The sequence below is a fragment of the Amblyomma maculatum genome, chromosome 3 (genome assembly GCF_055883805.1).
Source record: "Amblyomma maculatum isolate TAMU_Amacu chromosome 3, ASM5588380v1, whole genome shotgun sequence".
Taxonomy (NCBI): domain Eukaryota; kingdom Metazoa; phylum Arthropoda; class Arachnida; order Ixodida; family Ixodidae; genus Amblyomma; species Amblyomma maculatum.
The window spans coordinates 123,888,287-123,910,467 of record NC_139346.1 but is presented as its reverse complement, the minus strand read 5'-3'; the positions used below and the strand labels follow the sequence as shown (position 1 = coordinate 123,910,467).

Genomic DNA, 22,181 nt, shown 5'->3' with positions numbered 1-22,181 from the left:
AAGAACGTTCATTGGACCAAAATATAGTTGGAAAATTGAAGTCACCTACCAAAACAGTAGGAACGTTTGGAAAACGAACGGTAATGGCGCAAATAGCATCATGAAGTTCTTCAACAAACGTGGCACTGTACGAGGGAGGGCGATAGCAAACTCCCAAGATCAGTTTTTTAAAGCGCGTGCGCAGTTCAACCCAGACAAGTTCTAAACTGGTGACGACATGAACAGGAGAAGAAAAAAGTGTGTCGGCAACAGCTATCAAAACGCCACCACCATTTCTGTCACCCCTATCACACCGATAAGTGGTAAAATGCTTATTGCAATGAAAGATTTCAGAGCTATCAACTTTTGCTGAAAGCCACGTTTCAGTAAGGCAAACAATATCAGCATCGCATGCATCGATAGTCGCGCATAGCTCATCACGTTTAGGCACGACACTTCTAATATTTGTGTAAAGGAACGATAATGAACGCTCAGACACCGAGGAGCGCCCACTACCCCTCACGCATCGTTATTGTACAGTAGTTTCCGGTGAAAAGCTTGTAGTACTGCGAACTTCAGAAACGCTGTCATTAAGCTGGTCGTAACAGTAACACTTGCCGTTCATGTAAAGCTTATTATAGCGCAGTTTGAATTTAGACTTTTGAGCGATACCAAATTCTACGAGTTTTTTCCGTGCCTGCCGAGTCATGAAAGAATAATCTTCGCTTACCTTAATGTCTTTGAACGAAGTGAAGAAGTCTATAAGCAGATTTAAAAGTAACCTTTTGTCGTTGTGCACGATCCGCTTTATAGAATCAACTATAATAGGAACAGAAGTGAGTTCAGGTGGAAACTTCGCACAATTCAAAAACTGTTCAGTATGAATGAAGTTTTTACCTGATGTCGGAGCATAGGGCGGAGACATTTGAAGGGTGTCGCGTTTAGGCATTTAGAAAGGTACAAAAAAAGACTAAATACTGTACAAGTAATGACGTTCCTTGTGATGGTGCTATGTTATGGGCTTTCCTTTAATTGTGCAGCTACCAAGGCATTGAGGTGTCGATCACAATCAAATGAAAATATATTATTGTAATGCTAATAAAACAGTATAACATGCACGGTGTTTCTGTCGAGTAACGTTTTTACTATTAATAGTTCATAATCTGGATATTGCAAGATTTTCTTGCACTGCTTCTGAACTTAATCGGCAGGTGAGTTCTGCATTACCACTTCACTCGCTTATGCAAGGAGCTGCAATCCAGCGTTATTTCATTCTATCCGTCAGACAGCTTCTGTTTTGCACCATTTCCCACATTCAGACTTGTATTTTTGGTAGCACTACTTCCAATTTCCACATATCTTTATTTCTGGCAAAAAGCTCCATCGTTAACAGCATCTATTCTTACAGACAAACAACTATGTCTCCGACAATCGTGCAAGACCGCTGCTGGACGATCCCTGTCGTGGCAGCTTTCTCTGTATTTTTCGTCATGCTCACTTCATCCAGCTTCGGCCTCCTATACGTCCTGTTCATGTCGCACTTCAACGTGAACCACGAGCAGGCGACTTGGCCTCAGTCCATATATGTGCCAGCAACACATGTCGTTGGTGGGAGCTGCTGAACAACCGAAACAGTGTTTCTCTGAAACTTCTTTCCACCATCTATGATGAACGATTACTTCTCTATAGGGGAATGTACTGCAGCCTTAAATAGTAGGCGAAAACATATATAACAGAGTCACTGCTTTGCAAGCGTAATTACGTGCTATCCGGCCACACTATAAAGCTAACTGTTAGGCCACCCGAAGCACCATCCCCGGATCGTTCTGTGCTTGTATCTCTTTGCTTAGATATGCGTCTGCGATGGACGCATTGTTGCTTTAAAGCAGTGACCATGCTTAGCTAGAAGCAAATGACCCTGTATGTCGGGTTAAAAACTGTCATATACGTTTTCAGAGCGGTGTACATCAAAAGCCACCGCATACATGCAAAATGCACTTTCCCACTTAACACTGCAGACCTGCCAAGTAGTGTTTGTAGCAATACCATTTATATGTCTATCATTTTTCTTTGCTTTACAACACACTGGGATTATCTAATTTCTTATAATGGCTCCAATGCTGAGCTAATGTGTTCTGTTTTGCAGTATGTGGGAAAAAAAGCCAGTCGAGCAACAGTGAACCTATATTTCGTTTTTACATCTCAGTAACAAATGATATTAAAGGGCTGAAAGATGATTTTAGGCTAAAACCGGTCACTGCTTGCTGAATAAGCAAATGCTATTTTCGTATCCTTCAAAGCGTCTTCGAGCAATTGGCAGATATTGATTATCACTGGCTTGTCTTGCCCCCGATTTCATGATTTCTCAGGAAGTCTGGCCGCCAATGGCTCCTTAATGAACATTTTGCAAGCGCATTAAAGGTATTCCTGAAAACTCAACAGTGGTAGACCCGTCCGCTTTGAAAGAACTGTGGTCTGCAGGCTACTCAGATATTTTCTCTAAGTATGGCGGCGATTGACAGCAATTATATAACGACTAACTTGCACTGTTTTACCCCATTTGTGTCAGCGAAAAGCTGGGCATCGATGCGCAAAACGGCCTTCCTTGAAATGCAAACAGAGCTTGATATCTGTGAAAATAACTCTTCTACAGTCATAGCAGTTACCTCGAGCATAGAGTGAGCGAAGGCGGGGTGCAAATGGAGGATGTTCTGAGCAGACAGGTAGGTCCAAACGAAGAAGGCCGCTGGAGCAGTCGATAAGGGCAGAGTGGGCCGTTAAAAAGTCAAGGCCGAGGATCACATTGTGAGGGCACTGGTTGAGGACAGTGAACAAAACAGGGATGTGATGACCGGCAAGGGTGACTCGGGCAGTGCACTGCCCAGTGACGGCAGCAGTACTGCCATCGGCAACACGAACGGTGGGCGAAGCGGCGGGGGTCTGTACTTTCTTGAGGCGGCGGCAAAGCGATGAGCTCATGATCGAGACTTGGGCACCAGTGTCAATGAGGGCAGAGACGGGAACACCATCCACGAACAGGGACAGGAGGTTACAGGGCGAAGAAATGGGCAGTAGAGGATTTCCAGGTCGGGGTACCAATGCAGCGTCACCTCCGGGAGCTGCATTGGCTAGTTTCCCGTGAAGCGGCCGGCAGAGGACGGCGAGGAACTGCGGCCAGGAAGAGGTGAACGGGAACGGCGGGCTGGCGGGGAAGGAGACCGACTGGACACAGGAGGAGGCGGAGTAGTATCGGTGCGGGGCGGCTCATAACGAGGCGTGAAACGGGGGTGACCGTAATTGGAGTAGCGGTCAACGTAAGGAAAACGTCGAGGCGGTGATGTCCAGCGGCTGCGGCAGTGGCGAGCGATGTGGCCAATACGCGAGCACGTGAAACAGATCGGCCTGTCGTCAGGGGTGCGCCACTCATCAGGATTGCGGTATCGGTAGCGTGGCGCGTAGGTGTTGCGGGGTGTAGCGGTGGCGACCATGGGAGGGACGGAGCTCGAACTGTGTTGTTCTACGGTGTGGCTACAGTGGACGCCCAAGTTGGCAACCTCTTGACGAACGACGGCTTGAATGAGGGATATCGTCGCTAGGTTGCTGTCCGAGGAGGGCGGGTTGGATGCAGCAGGGGTGAGCGCTTCTAGTTCACGACGCACAATGCGTGTCACATTTTCAGTGTTGGAAGGTTGCCTTAGGGTCGGTAGATCCTCGCACGTGGAGGTAGGGGCAGTGTTGGGGAGCCGATCGAAGCGATGTGCAATGCGTCTGTGTTTGGCCTGCTCGAAATGTCGACAAACCTGCAAAACGGAGTCAACCGTAGCACAGTCCCGACAGAGTAGAAGATTGAAGGCATCGTCGGCTATGCCTTTGAGGATGTGCCCCACCTTATCAGGTTCTGGCATGTCTTTATCAACTTTTCGGAAGAGGGCCAAAACGTCTTGTATATACGTAATATAAGGCTCGGTAGATGTCTGGGCACGTTTGGGGAGGTCCCTCTTAGCGGCGAGTTGACGGCCAACCGGTTTTCCGAACAGGTCACGGAGTTTTTGTTTGCAAATATCCCAGGAGGGTATTTCTGCTTCATGCGTTTCCAACCAAACGCGTGCCGTGCCAGTAAGGTAGAAGATGACATTGGCCAGCATCAGCGTGGCGTCCCACCTGTTGTGCTGGCTAACACAATCATAAAGCGAAAGCCAGTCCTCGACGTCGACCTCATTTGTACCGCAGAATGAGCCAGGGTCACGGGGGTGGGCTACGACGACAGTTGGGGTTGCGGAGGTAGATGGAGCCGCGTCGGTTGTCATCGAGACGGTTCCGAGGTGACGGCCACTGCGGAGATCCAGCGTCAGATTGTGTCGAACCCGCGACCTCCACCAAGATGTTACGGGGATGCACTTAATGTAACAGCACTGCGATGGGCTGAACTCGACGCTGAGACTTCAGTAGCCGTGCAGTGTCCACTCTGTGAGCGTCGTCCTCTTTCTCAACGCTTTGTCGTCGTCGTCTTCGTCAGTGAGCACATCACTTTGGTACCGCGTTTCCAGGTAACAATATATATATGGGAAGCGAGTCTCACTCTATGCTCGAGGTAACTGCTGTGCCTGTAGAAGAGGTATTTTCACAGATATATATATTTGAAGCTGTTGAGTTTTTCAACCACGGCAGGAATCTTCAAAAGATTTGGGACTGGGCGCAAAGACAGAAAGACAGACAAACGTAGCTGAAGACACAATAGGCACAGAGAGATTTTTTTGTATCACATCCTCCCGCCTTCTCCATTGAACACTTCCGAACAAGTTTTCGATGGCTGCAGACTGGGACATTTCATTTGCCTTTGTCAAGTGTGATCACCCGACCACGTATCAATTCATGGCCATAAACATAGCCCGAAATTTAATACCTGTCCCCAGCACATCATTCGCAAAGCCTACATTGGCACAGCCTGGAACATTGATAACCAACCTAAAAAATGATTATGTGGTCGGCCATTTCAGAATCTTTAGTCATGCCAGCAGTTAAAAAGAATGCTTAAAAAGCTGGAAATATAAAGACACCTGGCGAGATAAAATGAATGAAGATACAACCAATTAGAGCCGCTTACACTTTGATAGACAGACAAACCGTATGGTGAAGGTGGTGCAGCTAATAAAATAGGAAAAGCACGCAGGATGTTGCAGATGTCATAAACGTAAAATCATCTGTGTTTATGTCAGTAGCGTAAATGCTCTCTCTGGTTATGTTTTAGTGTTTTTGCACTTTTAAGTTTGGTTTAGTTATGTTTATAGGGGTTAGCTTCCCAAAGCGGGTCAGGTTATTAGAGATGCCGTAGTGGAGGACTTCAGAAATTTCGACCACCTGGGCATTTTTAACGTGCACTGATATCGCGGAGCACACGGGCGGCTAGGTTTTCGCCGCCGACGAAAAGCGGCCGCAGAGGCCCGGATGCAATCCCGCATCTTTGGACAAAATACTTGATTGGACAAAGTTGATTGCGAAGACTGTATACTAAAAAAAAGGGGCTATAGATAGGCTCAAGGGTGGCTCCGATACCAAGCAACATCTTTCTTACCTATGTAAATAAAGCTATTATAAGCAACCTGTCGGTCAATACAAAACACATATTCAGGTATGCCGGTGATTACCTTATTTTTGTGGATTCCGGTGACTTTGATAGGCAGGTCATTGACGTGTTAAAGATATTTGAGGACAGTGGATACGGCCTTACATTCATCTTTGAAAAGCCTCATAATAATGAGCTGAATTTTTAGATATCAGACGGAAAATGAAGCCAGATAGTGTGTGGTGGTCTTTTCTGCAGTGATTCGAAAAGCCTTTATTATTTACCATTCAGCGCATCTTAAGATTGTAAAATATGGTATAGCAGTATCTTGCTTAGGTGCCGCCATTTCTAAATATGTGTGCATGCTATGAGTAACAGTTTTATCGACAGGTTCAGAGGCTAAGAACAGCGGGGTTTCCAAATGATATCATAGTTCTTGTATCCAGCAAATGCAGAAGACAAGAGACTCCAGAGCATTCCTGCCGCATATATATTCATCAAATGTCCCGTTTCGACCAAGTCTGTGGCAGAGAGGGGGTAGATGATCTTTAATCTACGCACCATAAGGTGGGCAAAATATGCGCCATGGTTGATGCAAAACAAGGGAAAACGAAAAGAAATTAGGAAAAACAAAAAGAGTGTGCCAGGTAAAGCATGACCTGAGGTTTGTCCCTGGCGCAGAAGGAGTTGTGTATGACGTGTCCTTCCCATGCAGGAAAACCTACTTAGGCTGAGCGAAAAGGTGTCTAAATACCCGCCTACGTGTGAACAACACTTCTTTAATAGAGCACCATCCTCAAATCGTTCTCTGAATTACTGGAAGTGTCCGTTTAACAACCAATCTAATTTGTCTGAAAAATCATGTGTCCATCTTTTTTATTGAAACCATCATTGTGTACAAACAGAAAGGTAATCTAACAAGAAAAATCAGTCAAGCGTTTTATATTTTCAAAAAACGTGACTCGTGTGTAAGCACGTGCCCTTTCTGCAGCTGTTCACGACTGTGAACTAATATATATTGATTCCAAAGACTAAGTTATTAGTTTGACGTCTGGTTTTGCACATGCACTCCTGGTTGTAAAAAGAGTATATTTTGCGTATTTCTTTCTAATAAACTGTCGTTCATAGCGTCAGTGTTGTCTTTCTTCCTTGTCGCTCATTTCTGCGCTGCTATTCCCTTCAAGTATGTACCAACTAGCTCAACTCTTCGTTTCATTGTACTCGAGTGCAACTACTGCGCCACTCTGGAGATATTTTTTGAAGCTTTAAAATCTGCACGATATGCATATTTTAATAATAGTGGGTGCATACTCTGCCCAATCGAAATTAAATATGAAAACTCAGTTTTGCAGATCAAGGATGCACAAAGACTGCTTGTTTTGCCGGCTCTTTAACAGTTAAATTCGTTTATTTCGTTTTTAGAAAGCTACGCACTTTTATCAACTGAATTTTTGCTATTTATATTTGCATAAACCCGTACAGCTGACTCGCTGAGTCTTATTCTGCCCAATTGAAGGAGTAGCGGCCGAATAATAAATAAAGTTAATTTTCCGCCACCCCCCAAGAAAGGTTCCTTAATTCATACCTTGCAACCGCGACGTTCTGAAGCAGTATACGTTTGCAATCGAGAATAGAATCAAAAATTTGTTGTGCTTTAACTCTGGTTAACGCAAGTTGAATTGTCATAACAACAGCGAAAGCTTATTTTGCCTGCTGCATTATTCGTACTCTCACGCCCTGTGTAAGGTGTTGCATTGTTGGGGACACAAGCTCAACATTTAAAAGTACGGCGCAAGAGCGTAAGTTAAAAGTTCAGTCATACATCATACTCTAAACATGCATCTTGCTTCTTCTTTATGACACAGGTAGACAGCAGAGCGAAAGCTAGAAAATATATATGCACACTTTCAAAAGATTGCGACAAGCAATATTTATTTACAGGCCCATAACCAGTGTACTTGCAGATAAGTTTATGTGACATCGACTTTAAGAGTACAGGTCTGATGCGAAAAAGCAAACTTGACACTAAAACAATGGTAACTTTGTAGGTATTCAGAGGAATGGTAGCTTTCTCGAGTTGCTATTGGGGATATATAATTTCCCAAAGTTGTTTTCTATGCTTGAAGAACTTTGCAGCTGCAGCTCTCGTGTGTCAGAGCGATTTATTTATTTTCTAAACGTATGCTACGTGCTTTTCAAGGACTCACCTAGATCGTTGTCCTCTGTGAAAAAAATATACGCCACTTGTATTTATAATGCTACATCGCACAAAACTGAATGTATCAAATAAAAGTTTTTCATGATCCTAGTCACTACTATGATCCGCGGTTTGCTGGAGACTAACCATTGTCCCCTACGCAGGCTTGCTTACCACGGTCCTCCAGCAAAAGGTTCCTGTGTACTACATGACTCTTCTTGGCGCTACCCTGGTGGGCGTGAGCCTGGTCACATCATCATTTGCTTCAAATATTGTGTGGATGAGCGTACTTGTCGGGGCAGCATACGGTGAGTGGTATTGCAGATTTGATTTTTATCTTTTAATTAGACTGTTTTTTAGTTTTCTGTATCCGTAGAATTTTTCAGCATGTGGTTGTGGTTTCTGGGGTCTAACTTCCCAAAGCAACTCTGGCTATGAGAGACGCCGTAGTAGAGGCCTCCGGAAATTTCGACCCCCTGGGGTACTTTACTGTGCACTGACATCGAACAGCACAAGGGAGCCTTGGTTTTCGCCTCCTTCGAAAAGCGGCCACAACGGCAGGGATGCGATCCCGCTTCCTTGGGAACTTTTTTATGCATGAAGTCTTGTTTTGATTAGCCAAAATAGAAGTTTTTTTTCCGGCATAATGATAAATTCTATGAACACCTGAGATCGCGTCGAAACAACTGTATTTTAATTGGAGAGCTTATAACTTATTCTTTAGCCTTCAAAAGCTTCCAGTTATTTTGTGTGCCTTAAAATGATAGCGAAGTGCAGAATTCATCCTTCATGATTTTACCGAATAGATTTGTACTCTAAATATGAAATGAGGAAATGTCTCCATCAACTCTTCTTAGAAGTGGTTTTGCGGAACTTCCCCCAGTATCAAAACCTAATTTCATTTTGTGCTGAAGTATAAATATTGCTGTCTTAAGAGTGTAGTACTACTGGTAACGAAATAAATACAATACACAATTGTTTTAAGAGTGAATTTAGCAGGCATATGCTTGTGGTTCGGAAAAAAGAACGTCCACTTCTAGTGAAATCTATACAAATTACTTATATTTCTAAACCGTGATCACTCTCACCGCTGTACCTTTACCCACTGTGAGCATCTGGCTTTTTCATCACTAATTGTACGCAAGTGAGTGAACAATTTTCTCAATTGGGATGTAAACTAAAAAACTACTTGCCACTTTTTACGACAATTCTGGTATGTCGATTGAAGGACAATGCTCAGATACGCCTTCACATGCACACGCATGGATGCGCATGTACACAGCCATGACCACTTTTGTTTAAAAAAAAATGAAATGATTCGAATAATTTGAATTTCCTTTCTTTTCAGGTGCAGGTGCAGGAATAGTAATAATCACTCTTTCCCTCTATACTCTCACATATTTCGATAAGTATCGCGCAACAGCGACCGCTTTCAAGTACGTCGGATGGGCGGCGTCTGGCGTCGTAGGACCAAGTTTACTAGACTACACTTCTGAAAACTACGGTTCCCTGCCAGCACTCCTTCTTATGGGCGCTATAGCGGCGCACTCAATACCTCTCGTGATGTTGCTCAAAAATCCGCGTCCGCTTCGACCATGTTTTTTATTGAAGAAAAACGTTTGCCCGGTGATGACAGAGCAAACAATTTCTACAAGTATTAGTAATTCTTCTAATGGAGTATTTCCGTCCGACTACCTTTTGCCTGGTGACGCTGCCGGTGAAAATTGCGGGAACCACAGTACTTTGCCTCTACAGATGCGTATAAAGTCGCTACAGAAAGCAAAAGGTTCTGTGAATATAGAAAACATGAAAGTGCAAGATTTTAGCAACCCACATGGTGGAGCAGCACAAACCTCTGTGCAGGACGCTCCAGTTGAAAGCGCAAAAAGTATTTTTTCTTTTCAGGACACGAACCATGTCCAATGCCAGGGCAACTGTCCCCGAACAAAATATTTTTTCGTGAAAGCACCCGACATGGTGAAGCACTGCTGTGTTCTCTTTCGCTCAGCGTACCTTTACGCGCTTGTTGCGGTATACGTGGCCGTAGACTATTCCAGTTCTATGCATGCGGGAACCATTGTGGCGTATGGAATCGACAAAAACGCTGGAACCTTGAGCCAATGCAACCAGCTGCAAACCTTTGCAGCACTTGGCATGCTGGCGGGTCGTATTGTGGTGCCCTTCCTTTCCGACAAGATACCAAACAGTAGGTGCCCCTTAGCAGCGGGCAGCCTAGCTGTTTCCGCAGCCAGCCTAGTTCTCATGTCTTTCACGAGTGAGTATGTCATCCTTGCGGTACTCACGACAATGCTGGGTGTCTGCCGAGGATTCTTGCTCTGCGTCAAGGCCGTCCTGTACGGCGACTACCTCGGCGTAGAAAGCCTGAGCTTCGCCTGTGGCTTGCAAGGCCTCGGAATGGTGCCAGTGCTCCTGACCGCACCTGCAGTGATAGGTAAGCTGAATTTAAGCTCAACGGTTAGATATTGTAGCATATTTCTGTAATAAAACCAGAATGCCAATTAAGCCATAGGTTCTGGAGGGCAGCATTCACGAAAATCTAGTTTGAATACCCAATGATCATATTGAGAGAAATGCGCTATGGTATTATATATGAACAAAAATTATCAGCCGGTCTAATATAATTGAAATGTTAAAATGAGAATGCTATTCAAGTCTTCTGTTCGATTGAGGATGAACCTCAAATTCGGAAGGGAAATATTCATTCTGAATAAACATTAGAATTTGAAGTATCATTGGCATGAACCTGTCACACCATCGAGATGGAAGGGTTTGTTATTACTTAATGTGATGTCTTTACAAACTAGTCAAAAACACTTGAACAGCTTCCTCTACTGAGGCTTCTTGACAAACGCAGCCGGCTAGCAATCCCTGTGAGCCTGTTCTAGATATTCGAAACAAACAAGCATCATGAAAATGTGTATGCACAACAATATACTGTACAAAGTCTGACACTCCATACAGGACGCAAGGGCACTCCCGATGTGCCATTTCAGCTGTTGGAGACAGAAGTATTACTATGTGTGCGCTTATATTACAGGCTATTAGAAAAGCAATTGCTAAATGCATTGGAATATAATGTTTTTCATGAGTGAGAACTAGAAGTCTTACTTGAAGAAACCACATGCGTCGCTCTCTGTGGGTTATGAGCCCGATAGAAAGGAAAAGAAATGCTTACTTTGCTTCGCTTCCTTAATGAATGTCACAGAACCGCGGCTCTGCAGCTGTTTTGGATCACTCGCTCATCCGAACATTTATTTCTAGTAAATATAGTAAATATAGCGTGTATTAGAATGAGGCTTTCTGATAAGTGGTTCGCGCATGCAAATATCGCACCACCTCACACCGCGGCCATTTTATCAAATTCAATGATGCAACACTCACCCGCAGTGCTTTGAGTATTGTTGTCTCCATAAATTTTATTCGAGCTGTAACCTTTTCAAAAAGTGCTCATGGGCGCTTCCATATTGCACACTAGGCTCTGCTCGTAGTATAGGAAAATCTGAAGACAATCTCTTCCAAACTAGCCCCACAGTCCAGTGAAATCAGCTTCGCAGAGGCTCGTGAAAAGGTCTAAACAGCCCAAAGCTGCAGCCTGCGATCTCAAGTTGGAACGTTTGGCCGTTTTGTGCCACCGCTTCCGTACACAAGGCTCGCGACTCAGTGAATTGATCCACTTAAATTTTTATCAAATTCCATCGAAGCTGTTGTCAGCGCAGTCGCTCTAGTGGACGCGACTGCCGCAATGCGTGAGCGCGGATATAACGTTGTGAGTTTTTGCCAGCCCTCACAAGGGCCAGACCAGAGAGTAAAACGATCCCTCCAATTAAAATAAAAGAAAAGATAGCTTCATCTGAAGAACGCGTTGAAAGTCGCACGTAACCTTGTGAGGTGACGCCATCTGCTAGCAGAAATTGCATTGCAGAAAATGCCGACACAAAAGCGCCGCTTGAGGATGACACAGCTCATTGTGTTCATTGTTATCTTACCATTGCATTAGGTTTCTGTCTTGTATTTCTGTTATTTGTAATTCTGGTTTTATTTTCATGCCGTTATTTGTGAGACATTGTATACCATATATCAACGTCACTGTCTGCCGCTCTCTTCATGTTTGTTTCCCCTTTTAAGCTTCAATGCTTAATTTTGGGTCTTGTTTTTTTGCAAATATTCATAGGCTTTTATCTGTTTTGTTGTTTCTTGTAATTGTGGTTTATTTGTTGACTTTTGATTATATTCCGGCACCCCCCCCCCTTCCCTATGTAATAGCCTCGAACTGAGGGCCCTTAGGGGTATGTTGTATACATAAATGTAAATAAAACAAATAATCTGACTTGACGGCGGAACGTATGTCCCACATCAGCCTGATAACAAAAACTTTCAATAAACGATGCAGTGTATTTTTCGTTTCAACTGCAATAGTTAATTTGTCGGAATGCTCTGCATGAGTCGTTTATTTCTTTTTATCTCTGTTTTTATCACAGCATGATCGGAACAAATAAAGGTTATGCACAAATATTTTTCCAACTGTATACTGTTACGACCAAGCATCCGCATTTGCGCGCTCTATTGTTCGCCTGTGGGCATGGATAAGTGCTGTGAATATGTGGTGATGGTCCAATGGCTCTAAGTGAGCCTGTTTCCAGGAATCCTGTTTTGTAAGCCTGTTTTGCTTTGTGGACACTCTGCAAATGCCAAATTGACCCTGCCAAGAGAACGTCTGGAAAAACACAAAGAAACGTCCCCCTGCGGGAAATGCAGGAAGTGCTTTCTTTCTTTTGTTCACCCTTCCAGTCGATAAGCCCTATCGTCCAGTGAGGAATGCCTACTTTCCAAAGGAGACGACAGAGTGACATGTCCGCTGACGTGCAGGACAAGAAAGGAGCATGACGCATACAGCCATTAAGTGATTTCCCAGGAATGCAGGAAAGATTTGCAATTGTCGAAAACGGACAATGCTGGGAGCGGATGCGGCGCCACGTGCACTCGGGTTTCTGAGAAGTAAAACCACTTGTCAGAACCAGCCTGTGGTTTCTTTGCTGAAGAATAGAAATGTACCTCCTCTCCTCGCCGTTCCCAAGCTTTTCCCGCCAACAAGTGATCACGCCCAACGAATGAATGCCGGACCAGTCAGTGCTTCAGACCATCAGTGCAGTGATGTGTTCGATTGGATGCCGATACCTGAGGGGCGTGCCCTGGATTTGGTTGGTCAGCATCTTCAGAGAGGGGCTGGACATAGGGGGTTTTAAGGACGCTGCAGAGCACGAAATGTCGCTCTGGGCCTGGGTAAACGGCTCATCCAGTCGCTTCTCGCTATGAACTCTTAACGCTTGCCATTTTGCTGATGTACCCTTCTTTTTCATGTAAATAATCCTGTAAATAAGTTTTCTCAAAGTGCCATTAAACCTGCTTGTACATATTTCACCAACTTCGAAGATTCAATCCTACTTCAACCCCGAGTCTCTGCACGCTACCAAGTGAAGGCCGGGTCGACATAGCCCCAGCGTCGCGACAACTGGTGACCAGCGTTGGGATCTGAATCTACAAGCCACAACATCTGATGACTGGAGGTGGGGCTGGATCTACAAGCTACAACATCTGGTGATTCGAGGTGGATCAGAATCTACAAGCCACAACATCTTGTGATCGGAGGTGGCATCTCAAGCAACAAGCAGGAGCAACAATCGGCCAACAAGAGGGCAGCTCGGAACATCGATCGCATGTGTGGGTGAGTGCTTGGCTTTTCTTCTGATGTGGACCAGGTTCTAGAACAGGGTTAGATTTTAGAACTGGTAAAAAGTGTTGAAACGCCTTTAGGTTTGGTAGTTTGCACTGTTGTTTTGGAAGTCGCCGACACTCGGAGCGATCATGGACCTACAAAAGCTGCAGAAACCGGACCTGTTGCTATTGTGTGAGGAATTGGGAATTGATACAAGTGGTTTGGCACGAAAACCTTTGATTATAAAGGCAATCACTGATCTGGGAACCGATGATGAGGAGCTCAGTGAAGCATGGAACCTCATCGGGCAAAAAAAGGAACAGCTCAGACAGCAGAAAGAGCGGGAAAGAGAGGAAAAGAAGCTAGAAATTGAGCTCCGGAAATTAGAACTAGAGTTGAGCAAGAGGTCGGGCGATTGTCCCCAGCTAGCGGTACCTCGTCTCAACAAGGAGACAGATTTCAAGATGTCAAAGTACATGCAGCCATATGTGATATCAGGGGATATCGGTCTGTATCTGGCTAACTTTGAGCGAACCTGCGAAAAACTGTCCTTCCAGCGAGACACTTGGTCTCAGAGATTATTGACGGTTCTGCCCTGCGAGGCAGCGGAGGTTGGCGCGCGGCTAAGCAAGGAGGACGCGGACAACTACGAGAAGGTCAAAGCTTGCCTTCTGAGAAAGTATAGGCTTAGCGCCGAGGCGTTCAGACAACGTTTTCGGAAAGCTACTAAGTCCAGGGACGAGAGTTACCCTGAATTCCTGTACAATTTAAGAGTTAATTTGGGCGAGTGGCTAAAGAGCACTGATTCCTACAGTGATAGGGACGCTGTAGTCGAGAGAATTCTTTTGGAGCAGTTTTATAACTGCCTCCCAGAAAAAGAAAGAAATTGGTTACAGGACCGAGGCGAAGTTAAGTCGGCAACTGAAGCTGCCGAACTTATTGAGGAGTATGCTTCGCGCCGACAATTCAGCAACCCAGCAGTGGATAGGCCCCGCAATCCCAAGTTCAGTGTGAATAACCGTCAGAAAAGGCACTTTGCTAGATTTGCAAACGAAGAAAGGAAGGCTTCTTCAGGCAAACGCCCTAGAAAGGACGGCAGTGAGAAAAGTGGGGAAGTGACCAACGCGCAGAACACAAAGAAAAAGTTTGAGGCTAGGAAGCCGCTCACATGCTTTAGGTGTAATGAGCAGGGTCACATTGCCGTCAACTGCCGGAAAGAAAAGATTGCTTTCTCGTATGTCAGTGACTGCGATGAAAATATGCAGCTTTTAGAACCCTACCTGCATGACCTAGTAGTCAACGGGAAGCCTTGCAAGGTACTGCGCGATTCGGCCGCAACGATGGATGTTGTCCATCCGGCGTATGTGTCGCCTTCCGACTATACAGGACAGTGTGCATGGATCCGCCAGGTAGTGGAGGAACAGAGTGTGTGCTTGCCAATCGCGAACGTGGTCATCGAGGGCCCTTTCGGCGAATTAACAACCGAGGCTGCCGTTTCAGGAAAGCTTCCTAAGTGCTATCCGTATTTGTTCTCCAACAAATCGGACATGCTGCTGCGAAAGAGGGGCATCCTTTTCGGAGACAGAGTTGTGCAAGCCTTAACACGTTCAAAGGCGCGAGAACTAGCTACACTGCTCATACCAGAAAATTCCACAGCGGAGGAAACGGCAGTTAAAACAGTGGTAAATGCGGAAGATAGCGGGTCAGAAAACTTTGAGAGCAAGGCATCTCAGATATGTCAACTTGAAAGTGAGCTTGATGAGACGCGGAATGAGGACGTTCTTGAGAGTAACCTCTTGCCGCCAGTGTCTAGTAATCTCACGAGACTTTTAAGTGGAACCCGAGAGGACTTAGCTATGGAGCAAGCCGTGGTAAATCTAACGTTACACCTTCCCGAGGAGATGGGGGACAACTTGATTTGCCTCAGCGGAAAAGGAAGCAACGCTCAGGAGCTTCTCAAAAAGACGGAGCAGAGAGGAGAACTAAAGAAATCCCAGCTGTCCGATCTGGGCGAGATAATAACAGAGTTTGAGGCCTGCTTCGTGGACAGGCCAGGCAGAACTGATTTGACTGAGCACGATATTGAGCTGACTTCAGACATGCCAGTGCGATCAAGGTGCTACCGATTTTCTCCAAGGCAAAGAGAAATTCTGGATAGGGAAGTAACTCGCATGCTGGAATTAGGAGTAATAAAACCCTCGGAAAGCGATTATGCTTCGCCTATGATCTTAGTAGAAGCTCCAGGTAAAGACCCTAGGCCTGTGGTAGACTACCGAAAGCTAAATTCTCTCACCAGGGATCAAGTGTATCCTATTCCGAATATTGAGGAGAGAGTAGAACAGGTCAGTAGAGCGGCATATGTGACTACGCTGGACCTTACTCGAGGATACTGGCAAGTACCGCTCACTGAACGCGCCAGCAGATACGCGGCTTTCGTCACTCCGACGGGCAGCTACCAGCCAACAATGATGAGTTTCGGGCTCAAAAATGCTCCATTTTGTTTTTCCCGACTCATGGATAGGGTTTTAAAGGGGTGTGAAACATTCGCAGTGCCTTACTTAGATGACATTGCGGTTTTTTCCGACTCATGGGCGGACCATATGGTACATCTAAGAGCTGTACTGAGCCTTTTGCGTCAAGCTGGACTAACCGTAAAGGCCGAGAAATGTTGCCTGGCAAGGGCGACCGTGGACTACTTGGGTCACAATGTAGGTCAAGGTTTCAGGAAACCCAGCGAGATTAAGATTTCTGCGGTAGCAGACTACCCGCGGCCGAGCACGAAGACGGAAATTCGAGCATTCCTGGGTCTGACTGGGTACTACAATCACTACATCCCTAACTATTCAGCTTTGGCTAGCCCTCTGACCGACGCTCTCCGCAAGACAGAACCGACAAATGTAGTCTGGGACGAACAAAAGGAAGCCTCCTTCGTAAACCTGAAGGCTGTGCTGATTAGCCGTCCGGTATTGCGAGCTCCAGACTATGACCGAGAATTCACGGTCCAGTGTGATGCCAGTGATCGAGGGTTAGGTGCTGTTCTCTGCCAGAGAGATGACGACGGTAATGAGCACCCCGTGCTCTACTTGAGCAGAAAGCTGAGTTCTAGAGAGAGGGCTTATTGCGCGTCAGAGAAAGAGTGCGCTTGCATTGTATGGGCCATTCAAAAATTGCAGTGCTATCTTGGAGGGGCCAAATTCACCGTAGAGACGGACCATTGTCCCCTGGCTTGGCTGCAAACTGCGACATCGAAGAACAGTCGCCTTCTTAGGTGGAGCTTGATTTTACAGCAGTACAATTTTGAAATAAGATACAAAAAGGGGAAGTTAAATGGGAATGCGGACGCGCTTAGCCGCTCTTTCTAAGCGGTCCGAGATGTTCCTCACCATGTATCCAAATTGATAATCAGGTTTTTTTTTTTTTTTCGTGCGCTTGTATATGTGTGGCTATGTAAAGCAGCACGTTTGGTTTTCTAGGAATACGTGGGTCCCGAACGTCTTGAGAGTGGGCTTTTCTCGAACAACAATGCCAGTTTTCTTTTAACCTGGTCTCTTCAGACGGGAGCCGAGTGCTTGCTTCGACATGTGGTTGAGTTTCAGACAGCTCGAGCAATTTGGCCTACAACAATCGAGACAACGCGACAAGCAACAGCGAGCTTCAAGCGTTCACGTGCAGGCCATTAAGTCGTCTCTTCATGCAGCAGCTGGGACTGCTGCCCTCCGAGACTCTTCTGGCGGGGGAGGAGGCTGTTACGACCAAGCATCCGCATTTGCGCGCTCTATTGTTCGCCTGTGGGCATGGATAAGTGCTGTGAATATGTGGTGATGGTCCAATGGCTCTAAGTGAGCCTGTTTCCAGGAATCCTGTTTTGTAAGCCTGTTTTGCTTTGTGGACACTCTGCAAATGCCAAATTGACCCTGCCAAGAGAACGTCTGGAAAAACACAAAGAAACGTCCCCCTGCGGGAAATGCAGGAAGTGCTTTCTTTCTTTTGTTCACCCTTCCAGTCGATAAGCCCTATCGTCCAGTGAGGAATGCCTACTTTCCAAAGGAGACGACAGAGTGACATGTCCGCTGACGTGCAGGACAAGAAAGGAGCATGACGCATACAGCCATTAAGTGATTTCCCAGGAATGCAGGAAAGATTTGCAATTGTCGAAAACGGACAATGCTGGGAGCGGATGCGGCGCCACGTGCACTCGGGTTTCTGAGAAGTAAAACCACTTGTCAGAACCAGCCTGTGGTTTCTTTGCTGAAGAATAGAAATGTACCTCCTCTCCTCGCCGTTCCCAAGCTTTTCCCGCCAACAAGTGATCACGCCCAACGAATGAATGCCGGACCAGTCAGTGCTTCAGACCATCAGTGCAGTGATGTGTTCGATTGGATGCCGATACCTGAGGGGCGTGCCCTGGATTTGGTTGGTCAGCATCTTCAGAGAGGGGCTGGACATAGGGGGTTTTAAGGACGCTGCAGAGCACGAAATGTCGCTCTGGGCCTGGGTAAACGGCTCATCCAGTCGCTTCTCGCTATGAACTCTTAACGCTTGCCATTTTGCTGATGTACCCTTCTTTTTCATGTAAATAATCCTGTAAATAAGTTTTCTCAAAGTGCCATTAAACCTGCTTGTACATATTTCACCAACTTCGAAGATTCAATCCTACTTCAACCCCGAGTCTCTGCACGCTACCAAGTGAAGGCCGGGTCGACATAGCCCCAGCGTCGCGACAATACCAAGCATTTCAGAGGGCGTGCTGCAACTGTACGTGCAAATATGCTTTCTTTTACAGCCACGACAATTCTTTGAAAGCATAGCGTAAATGGTGACTGTTGGTAGCGAGGCGCTCTCCGTGAATGGAGAACTGATTCACTGCACAGAGAAACGCAGCAGTTATGCTTTTCTAACATAGTTGCATAGCTAGGACTGCAGTTTGAAGAAAAAAAAATGGAATTATTTTTCTCTTATGCTCTAATAACATCAGACAAAAATAGCGCCGTTTTACAAAACAAATGCTGCTTTAGATTTGGCTACATAATAGTACTCGTAGGCACCATTATATAGGGCACCACAATTTTTTAGGTACTCTCTTAAAGACATCGAGAGCACGAGCAAAGGTAGTTCACATCCAATGCGCTTATTCTGGAAGTTAGGTAACTAAAATTGAACTCTTTATCGAATGCCCTGTTTCACAGACCAGTTACAGAAATATAGGGGTCAGTATGATCTGCGTTAAGATACGTGTACCAGTCGAACCGGCAGGATACATTTGATAATTACATGACCAATTACATTCGTATCCTGTACGTCGAATTTTTCTCTTCACCTCAAGATTCTGGGTTGCATTAATAGGCTTTGTGTGATTGTGTGCAGAGATTTTTCCAACTGTCATCTTCAAATCTGCAGTGAAGTGTATGGCTTGACATTGCTGTTTGACGCGTGCGACAGAGCTGTTTGGCGCAACGAGACTTCTGTTGTAAACGAAGTCTCTGCCCTAGAGTTGCTGTTTGCTTAGCTTGCAATTATGCAACGTAGGTTTAGGTTATGCCATCTGCTAAAATATGTATTTGATAGTTATAATTGTGAAAGTGTCTAAGGGTAATGGTAAAAGTTGGATCAAAGTAAACGATTTCAGTGCTTATCGGCTTCGGTATCCCAACTTAGACTCAAATGTCCCCGGCAACATGGAATCAACCCTGCCGCCTTGCCTTCGGTGATATGGGAGGTGGTGAGGTCCCATCGATTTCGGAGAGTTCTTTGTATCTGAATGGCCAGAATTTGTCTTTTCGGTCCTGTTTGTTGTCTCTTTAATTCCTCACGCACTGTTTGCGAATCAAAAATCAGTCCTATGATTACAGAAAAAATGAAAATCAGTGCCTTTAAACTGATCACTCTGAGCCTAAAAAGCGTAAATTTGTATTTAAAAATATGCGCTCTTCACGTTCTTTCGTAAAGAGAAAATACTGCCCACATTATCGCCGAAGATCTGATTGCAATGTGCAACTTTCACGGTCCGTCCCAGAAATATGAAGAGGGTGGGTGCATGTGGAAAGTAGAGGTGTGGTTCTTTAACCATACGAGTGACGGGATGTGAAGTCTTGTGTGTCTGACAATCGAGCGGCGAGTATAGTTGGTAGCAGTCTAACGACAGGCCGTGGCGCTGTTGGCGCTCGCGGCGGCGCGTCCGCTGCAACTGCATAGCTGGGTCGGCATATATTATGTGTATCAGTAACATGTGCGTTCGTAGAGGTTTCGGCGTGTAAATGCTTGTAAAGGAGCGGGAGTCGTGGCCGTGTCTGCTCTCTATAGTTAAACATGAAGAGGCTGCTGCGCTCTTTGCGGCCGTGTTCAAATTCTCCCAATCACACCTGAGCATTTTCAAACGTTTCCGTCGAATTTCTGGCGGACTTTGAAACACCTTTGTCCTTGTATCCTTACCAATGGTTTATCTATGTTAAAGTAGACACATAAAAAGGCAGAATGTAAAAAATTGTTACGTTTTTTATAATCGTTTTTGCATTAATCTTATATATGCGCTATTAGGTCAAAAATAAGGGACCTGAAATTTATATAGCTATCTCATGAGGTTATCAATATCTTGTTTTACAGGTTTCTTCAGGGACGAAATGGGTTCTTACGACCCATTCTACTGGATGTTAGCAGCTATGAATATTGCGGCTGCGTTCATTGTGTTTGGCATCGCGCTTACGGACCACCAACGCAGAAAGCAGTGGAGTCCCAGCCAAAAACAGCAAAAATAAAAGACTATTATTCAGTTTTGCCTCAACTACGATATGCAATTTTTCAATGGCCAGAGGTTTCGTCCCAATCGCATATGAAGATTTTGAGCATACGTCAATCTCGACGCTTGGCATAGTCACTAAGTATACTTCTATGTAGAAGCCATGCTAACGCGGTCATGGCTGACTACGAAGACGAAGAACCTTATGCCACCTATAGCCCTCCTCTTTAATTTGTTCACTATACTGATTGAGCTAGAATAACCAATTCAGTTAGCGTTTTATAACAATATTTGGCGCTTTCTAGATTGTTTCTTTGACGAACCAATTTTTAACAGGTGCTTGTCATGTGGCGATAAATGTGCTTATAATTAGGCTGATATGTAAACTGCCTTTTCGGAAACAAGTCACAGAGATTATAAGAAGACACTTTGTAGTTTTCATATCGATTGTTTTCAGTAGTATTTACGTAACGTTGTCCCTAAAATGGTGTCGTAAATGTGACCTCCAGTACTTGCATGTACACACTGTCCCGTTTTTTTAGTTTTCTCTACTTTCCGAGAAGTGCCCTATCAGCAAAAAATTGAATTATGCGAGCTAATTTCTTCATAATAGAGGCTCCTACTATTAATATTAATTTAGTCTAAAACGATAGTTCTAGTGCATTGATTTCACATAGAGTAACAGACCGACATTCCAAATTAGTTGGAGTAACTGACACAGGCCAGTACAGTGCAATAGGGCTCATTCTATAACCATTTCCCTGTAAGGACGTTGATATTAAAGAGATTAAGCAGCTATTTTCCATTAGGTTAGAAGGGCTCATGTATACGCATCTGGGAGTATTTGCCAAAATGAAGATAGGAAATTTTATATTTCTATCACAGAAAGCACCGTTTGAAGTATTTGAAAAAAAAAAAAGGACTTATGTTGCTGGCAAAGGCCATGTTCTGTTTTGCAGTCAGTATGGCAATGATTGCGCTTCACGTAAGCACACGAAAGAATTATAGAACAGAGCCTCAAAATTGACTACCAGAAATTCTGAAACCTTTTTAAATCTCACCGCTGCTCGAAAGCCCATTGAACAATCTGGATAAATATATGTAAGTTTGAATGGTTTCGATGATCTTCAAGCACATGTTATCACTAAGTGGAGGAAGAATGACCCAATAAGTTTTGTAAAACCCAACAACGCTCCTACACAAGTATTTAATAGTCGACAGATGGACAACCAAAGCGGAAACTTTTCCATCCCGTACGATCGTTGCAAAGAATAGCAAGTGTTGGCTTCGCAGCCAGAAGCAGTGCACACGGCGGAAAAAAGCGGAGCTTGCACTTCTCTAGGAAAATTAACATTGAAGCCAGGCTCCCATCTAGTTTAAAATGAATGAAATGATTGAGCCCTGAGTCACTACGTAGGAATCTCCCTTCGCTCTCAATTAAAGAGCTGGCAGAGGGGGTTCCAGTGCACAGGTGAAAAGAACAAAAAAATCATCTTGCTTTTTCTTTTCGGTTAAAACGAAATCTGAATAATATATCAACGGCCTCTTTCGTCGCTTTTTGGTTCAGCATATATACGACTTGTGCCGATGAGGCCAGCAAACGGTATTGCCCGCTTTGGGAATGATGTGGATGCTGCTTCTTTTGCTGGCTAACCCAGGCAATGTTTGTTCTAATATGAAGATTATGAAGCCTAACTTATCTGATAATTGTGTACTTTTTATCCGTATTTCAGGCAACAGAGAGCCCTTATCTTTTAAATGTACACATAAGGGATTGGAAGGAGGGCAGGCTCAAGCAAACCAGCTTTGTGCTTCGATTCCGTATCCCATTGGGCAGTGGCAGTTTTTTTTAAACTGGGCGAATGTGACGGTTAAATATTTGTCCCATGTCCATCATCATCATCATCATCATCATCATCATCATCATCATCATCATCCTCAGCTCGACAATACCCACTGCAGGGGGAAGGCCTCT

At 44.9% G+C, this 22,181-nt stretch overlaps 1 protein-coding gene across 1 annotated transcript; it reads left to right on the top strand.

The window, feature by feature from the left end:
* The first annotated feature begins 1,397 nt into the window (after positions 1-1,397).
* LOC146195939 (monocarboxylate transporter 13-like) lies at positions 1,398-20,225 on the top strand. Its single transcript, XM_084596883.1, has 5 exons — positions 1,398-1,587; positions 7,904-8,047; positions 9,088-9,365; positions 9,645-10,191; positions 20,074-20,225. The coding sequence occupies exons 1-5, from the start codon at positions 1,398-1,400 to the stop codon at positions 20,223-20,225; spliced, it is 1,311 nt and encodes a 436-aa protein (XP_084453009.1).
* Positions 20,226-22,181: the final 1,956 nt, after the last annotated feature.

Coding starts and splice junctions, on each gene's coding strand:
- LOC146195939 (XM_084596883.1), top strand. CDS start 1,398: ATGTCTCCGACAATCGTGCAAGACCGCTGCTGGACGATCCCTGTCGTG. Junction 8,048..9,087: donor ACTTGTCGGGGCAGCATACG/GTGAGTGGTATT, acceptor CTTTCTTTTCAG/GTGCAGGTGCAGGAATAGTA. Junction 9,366..9,644: donor TGAAGAAAAACGTTTGCCCG/GTGATGACAGAG, acceptor TTTTCTTTTCAG/GACACGAACCATGTCCAATG.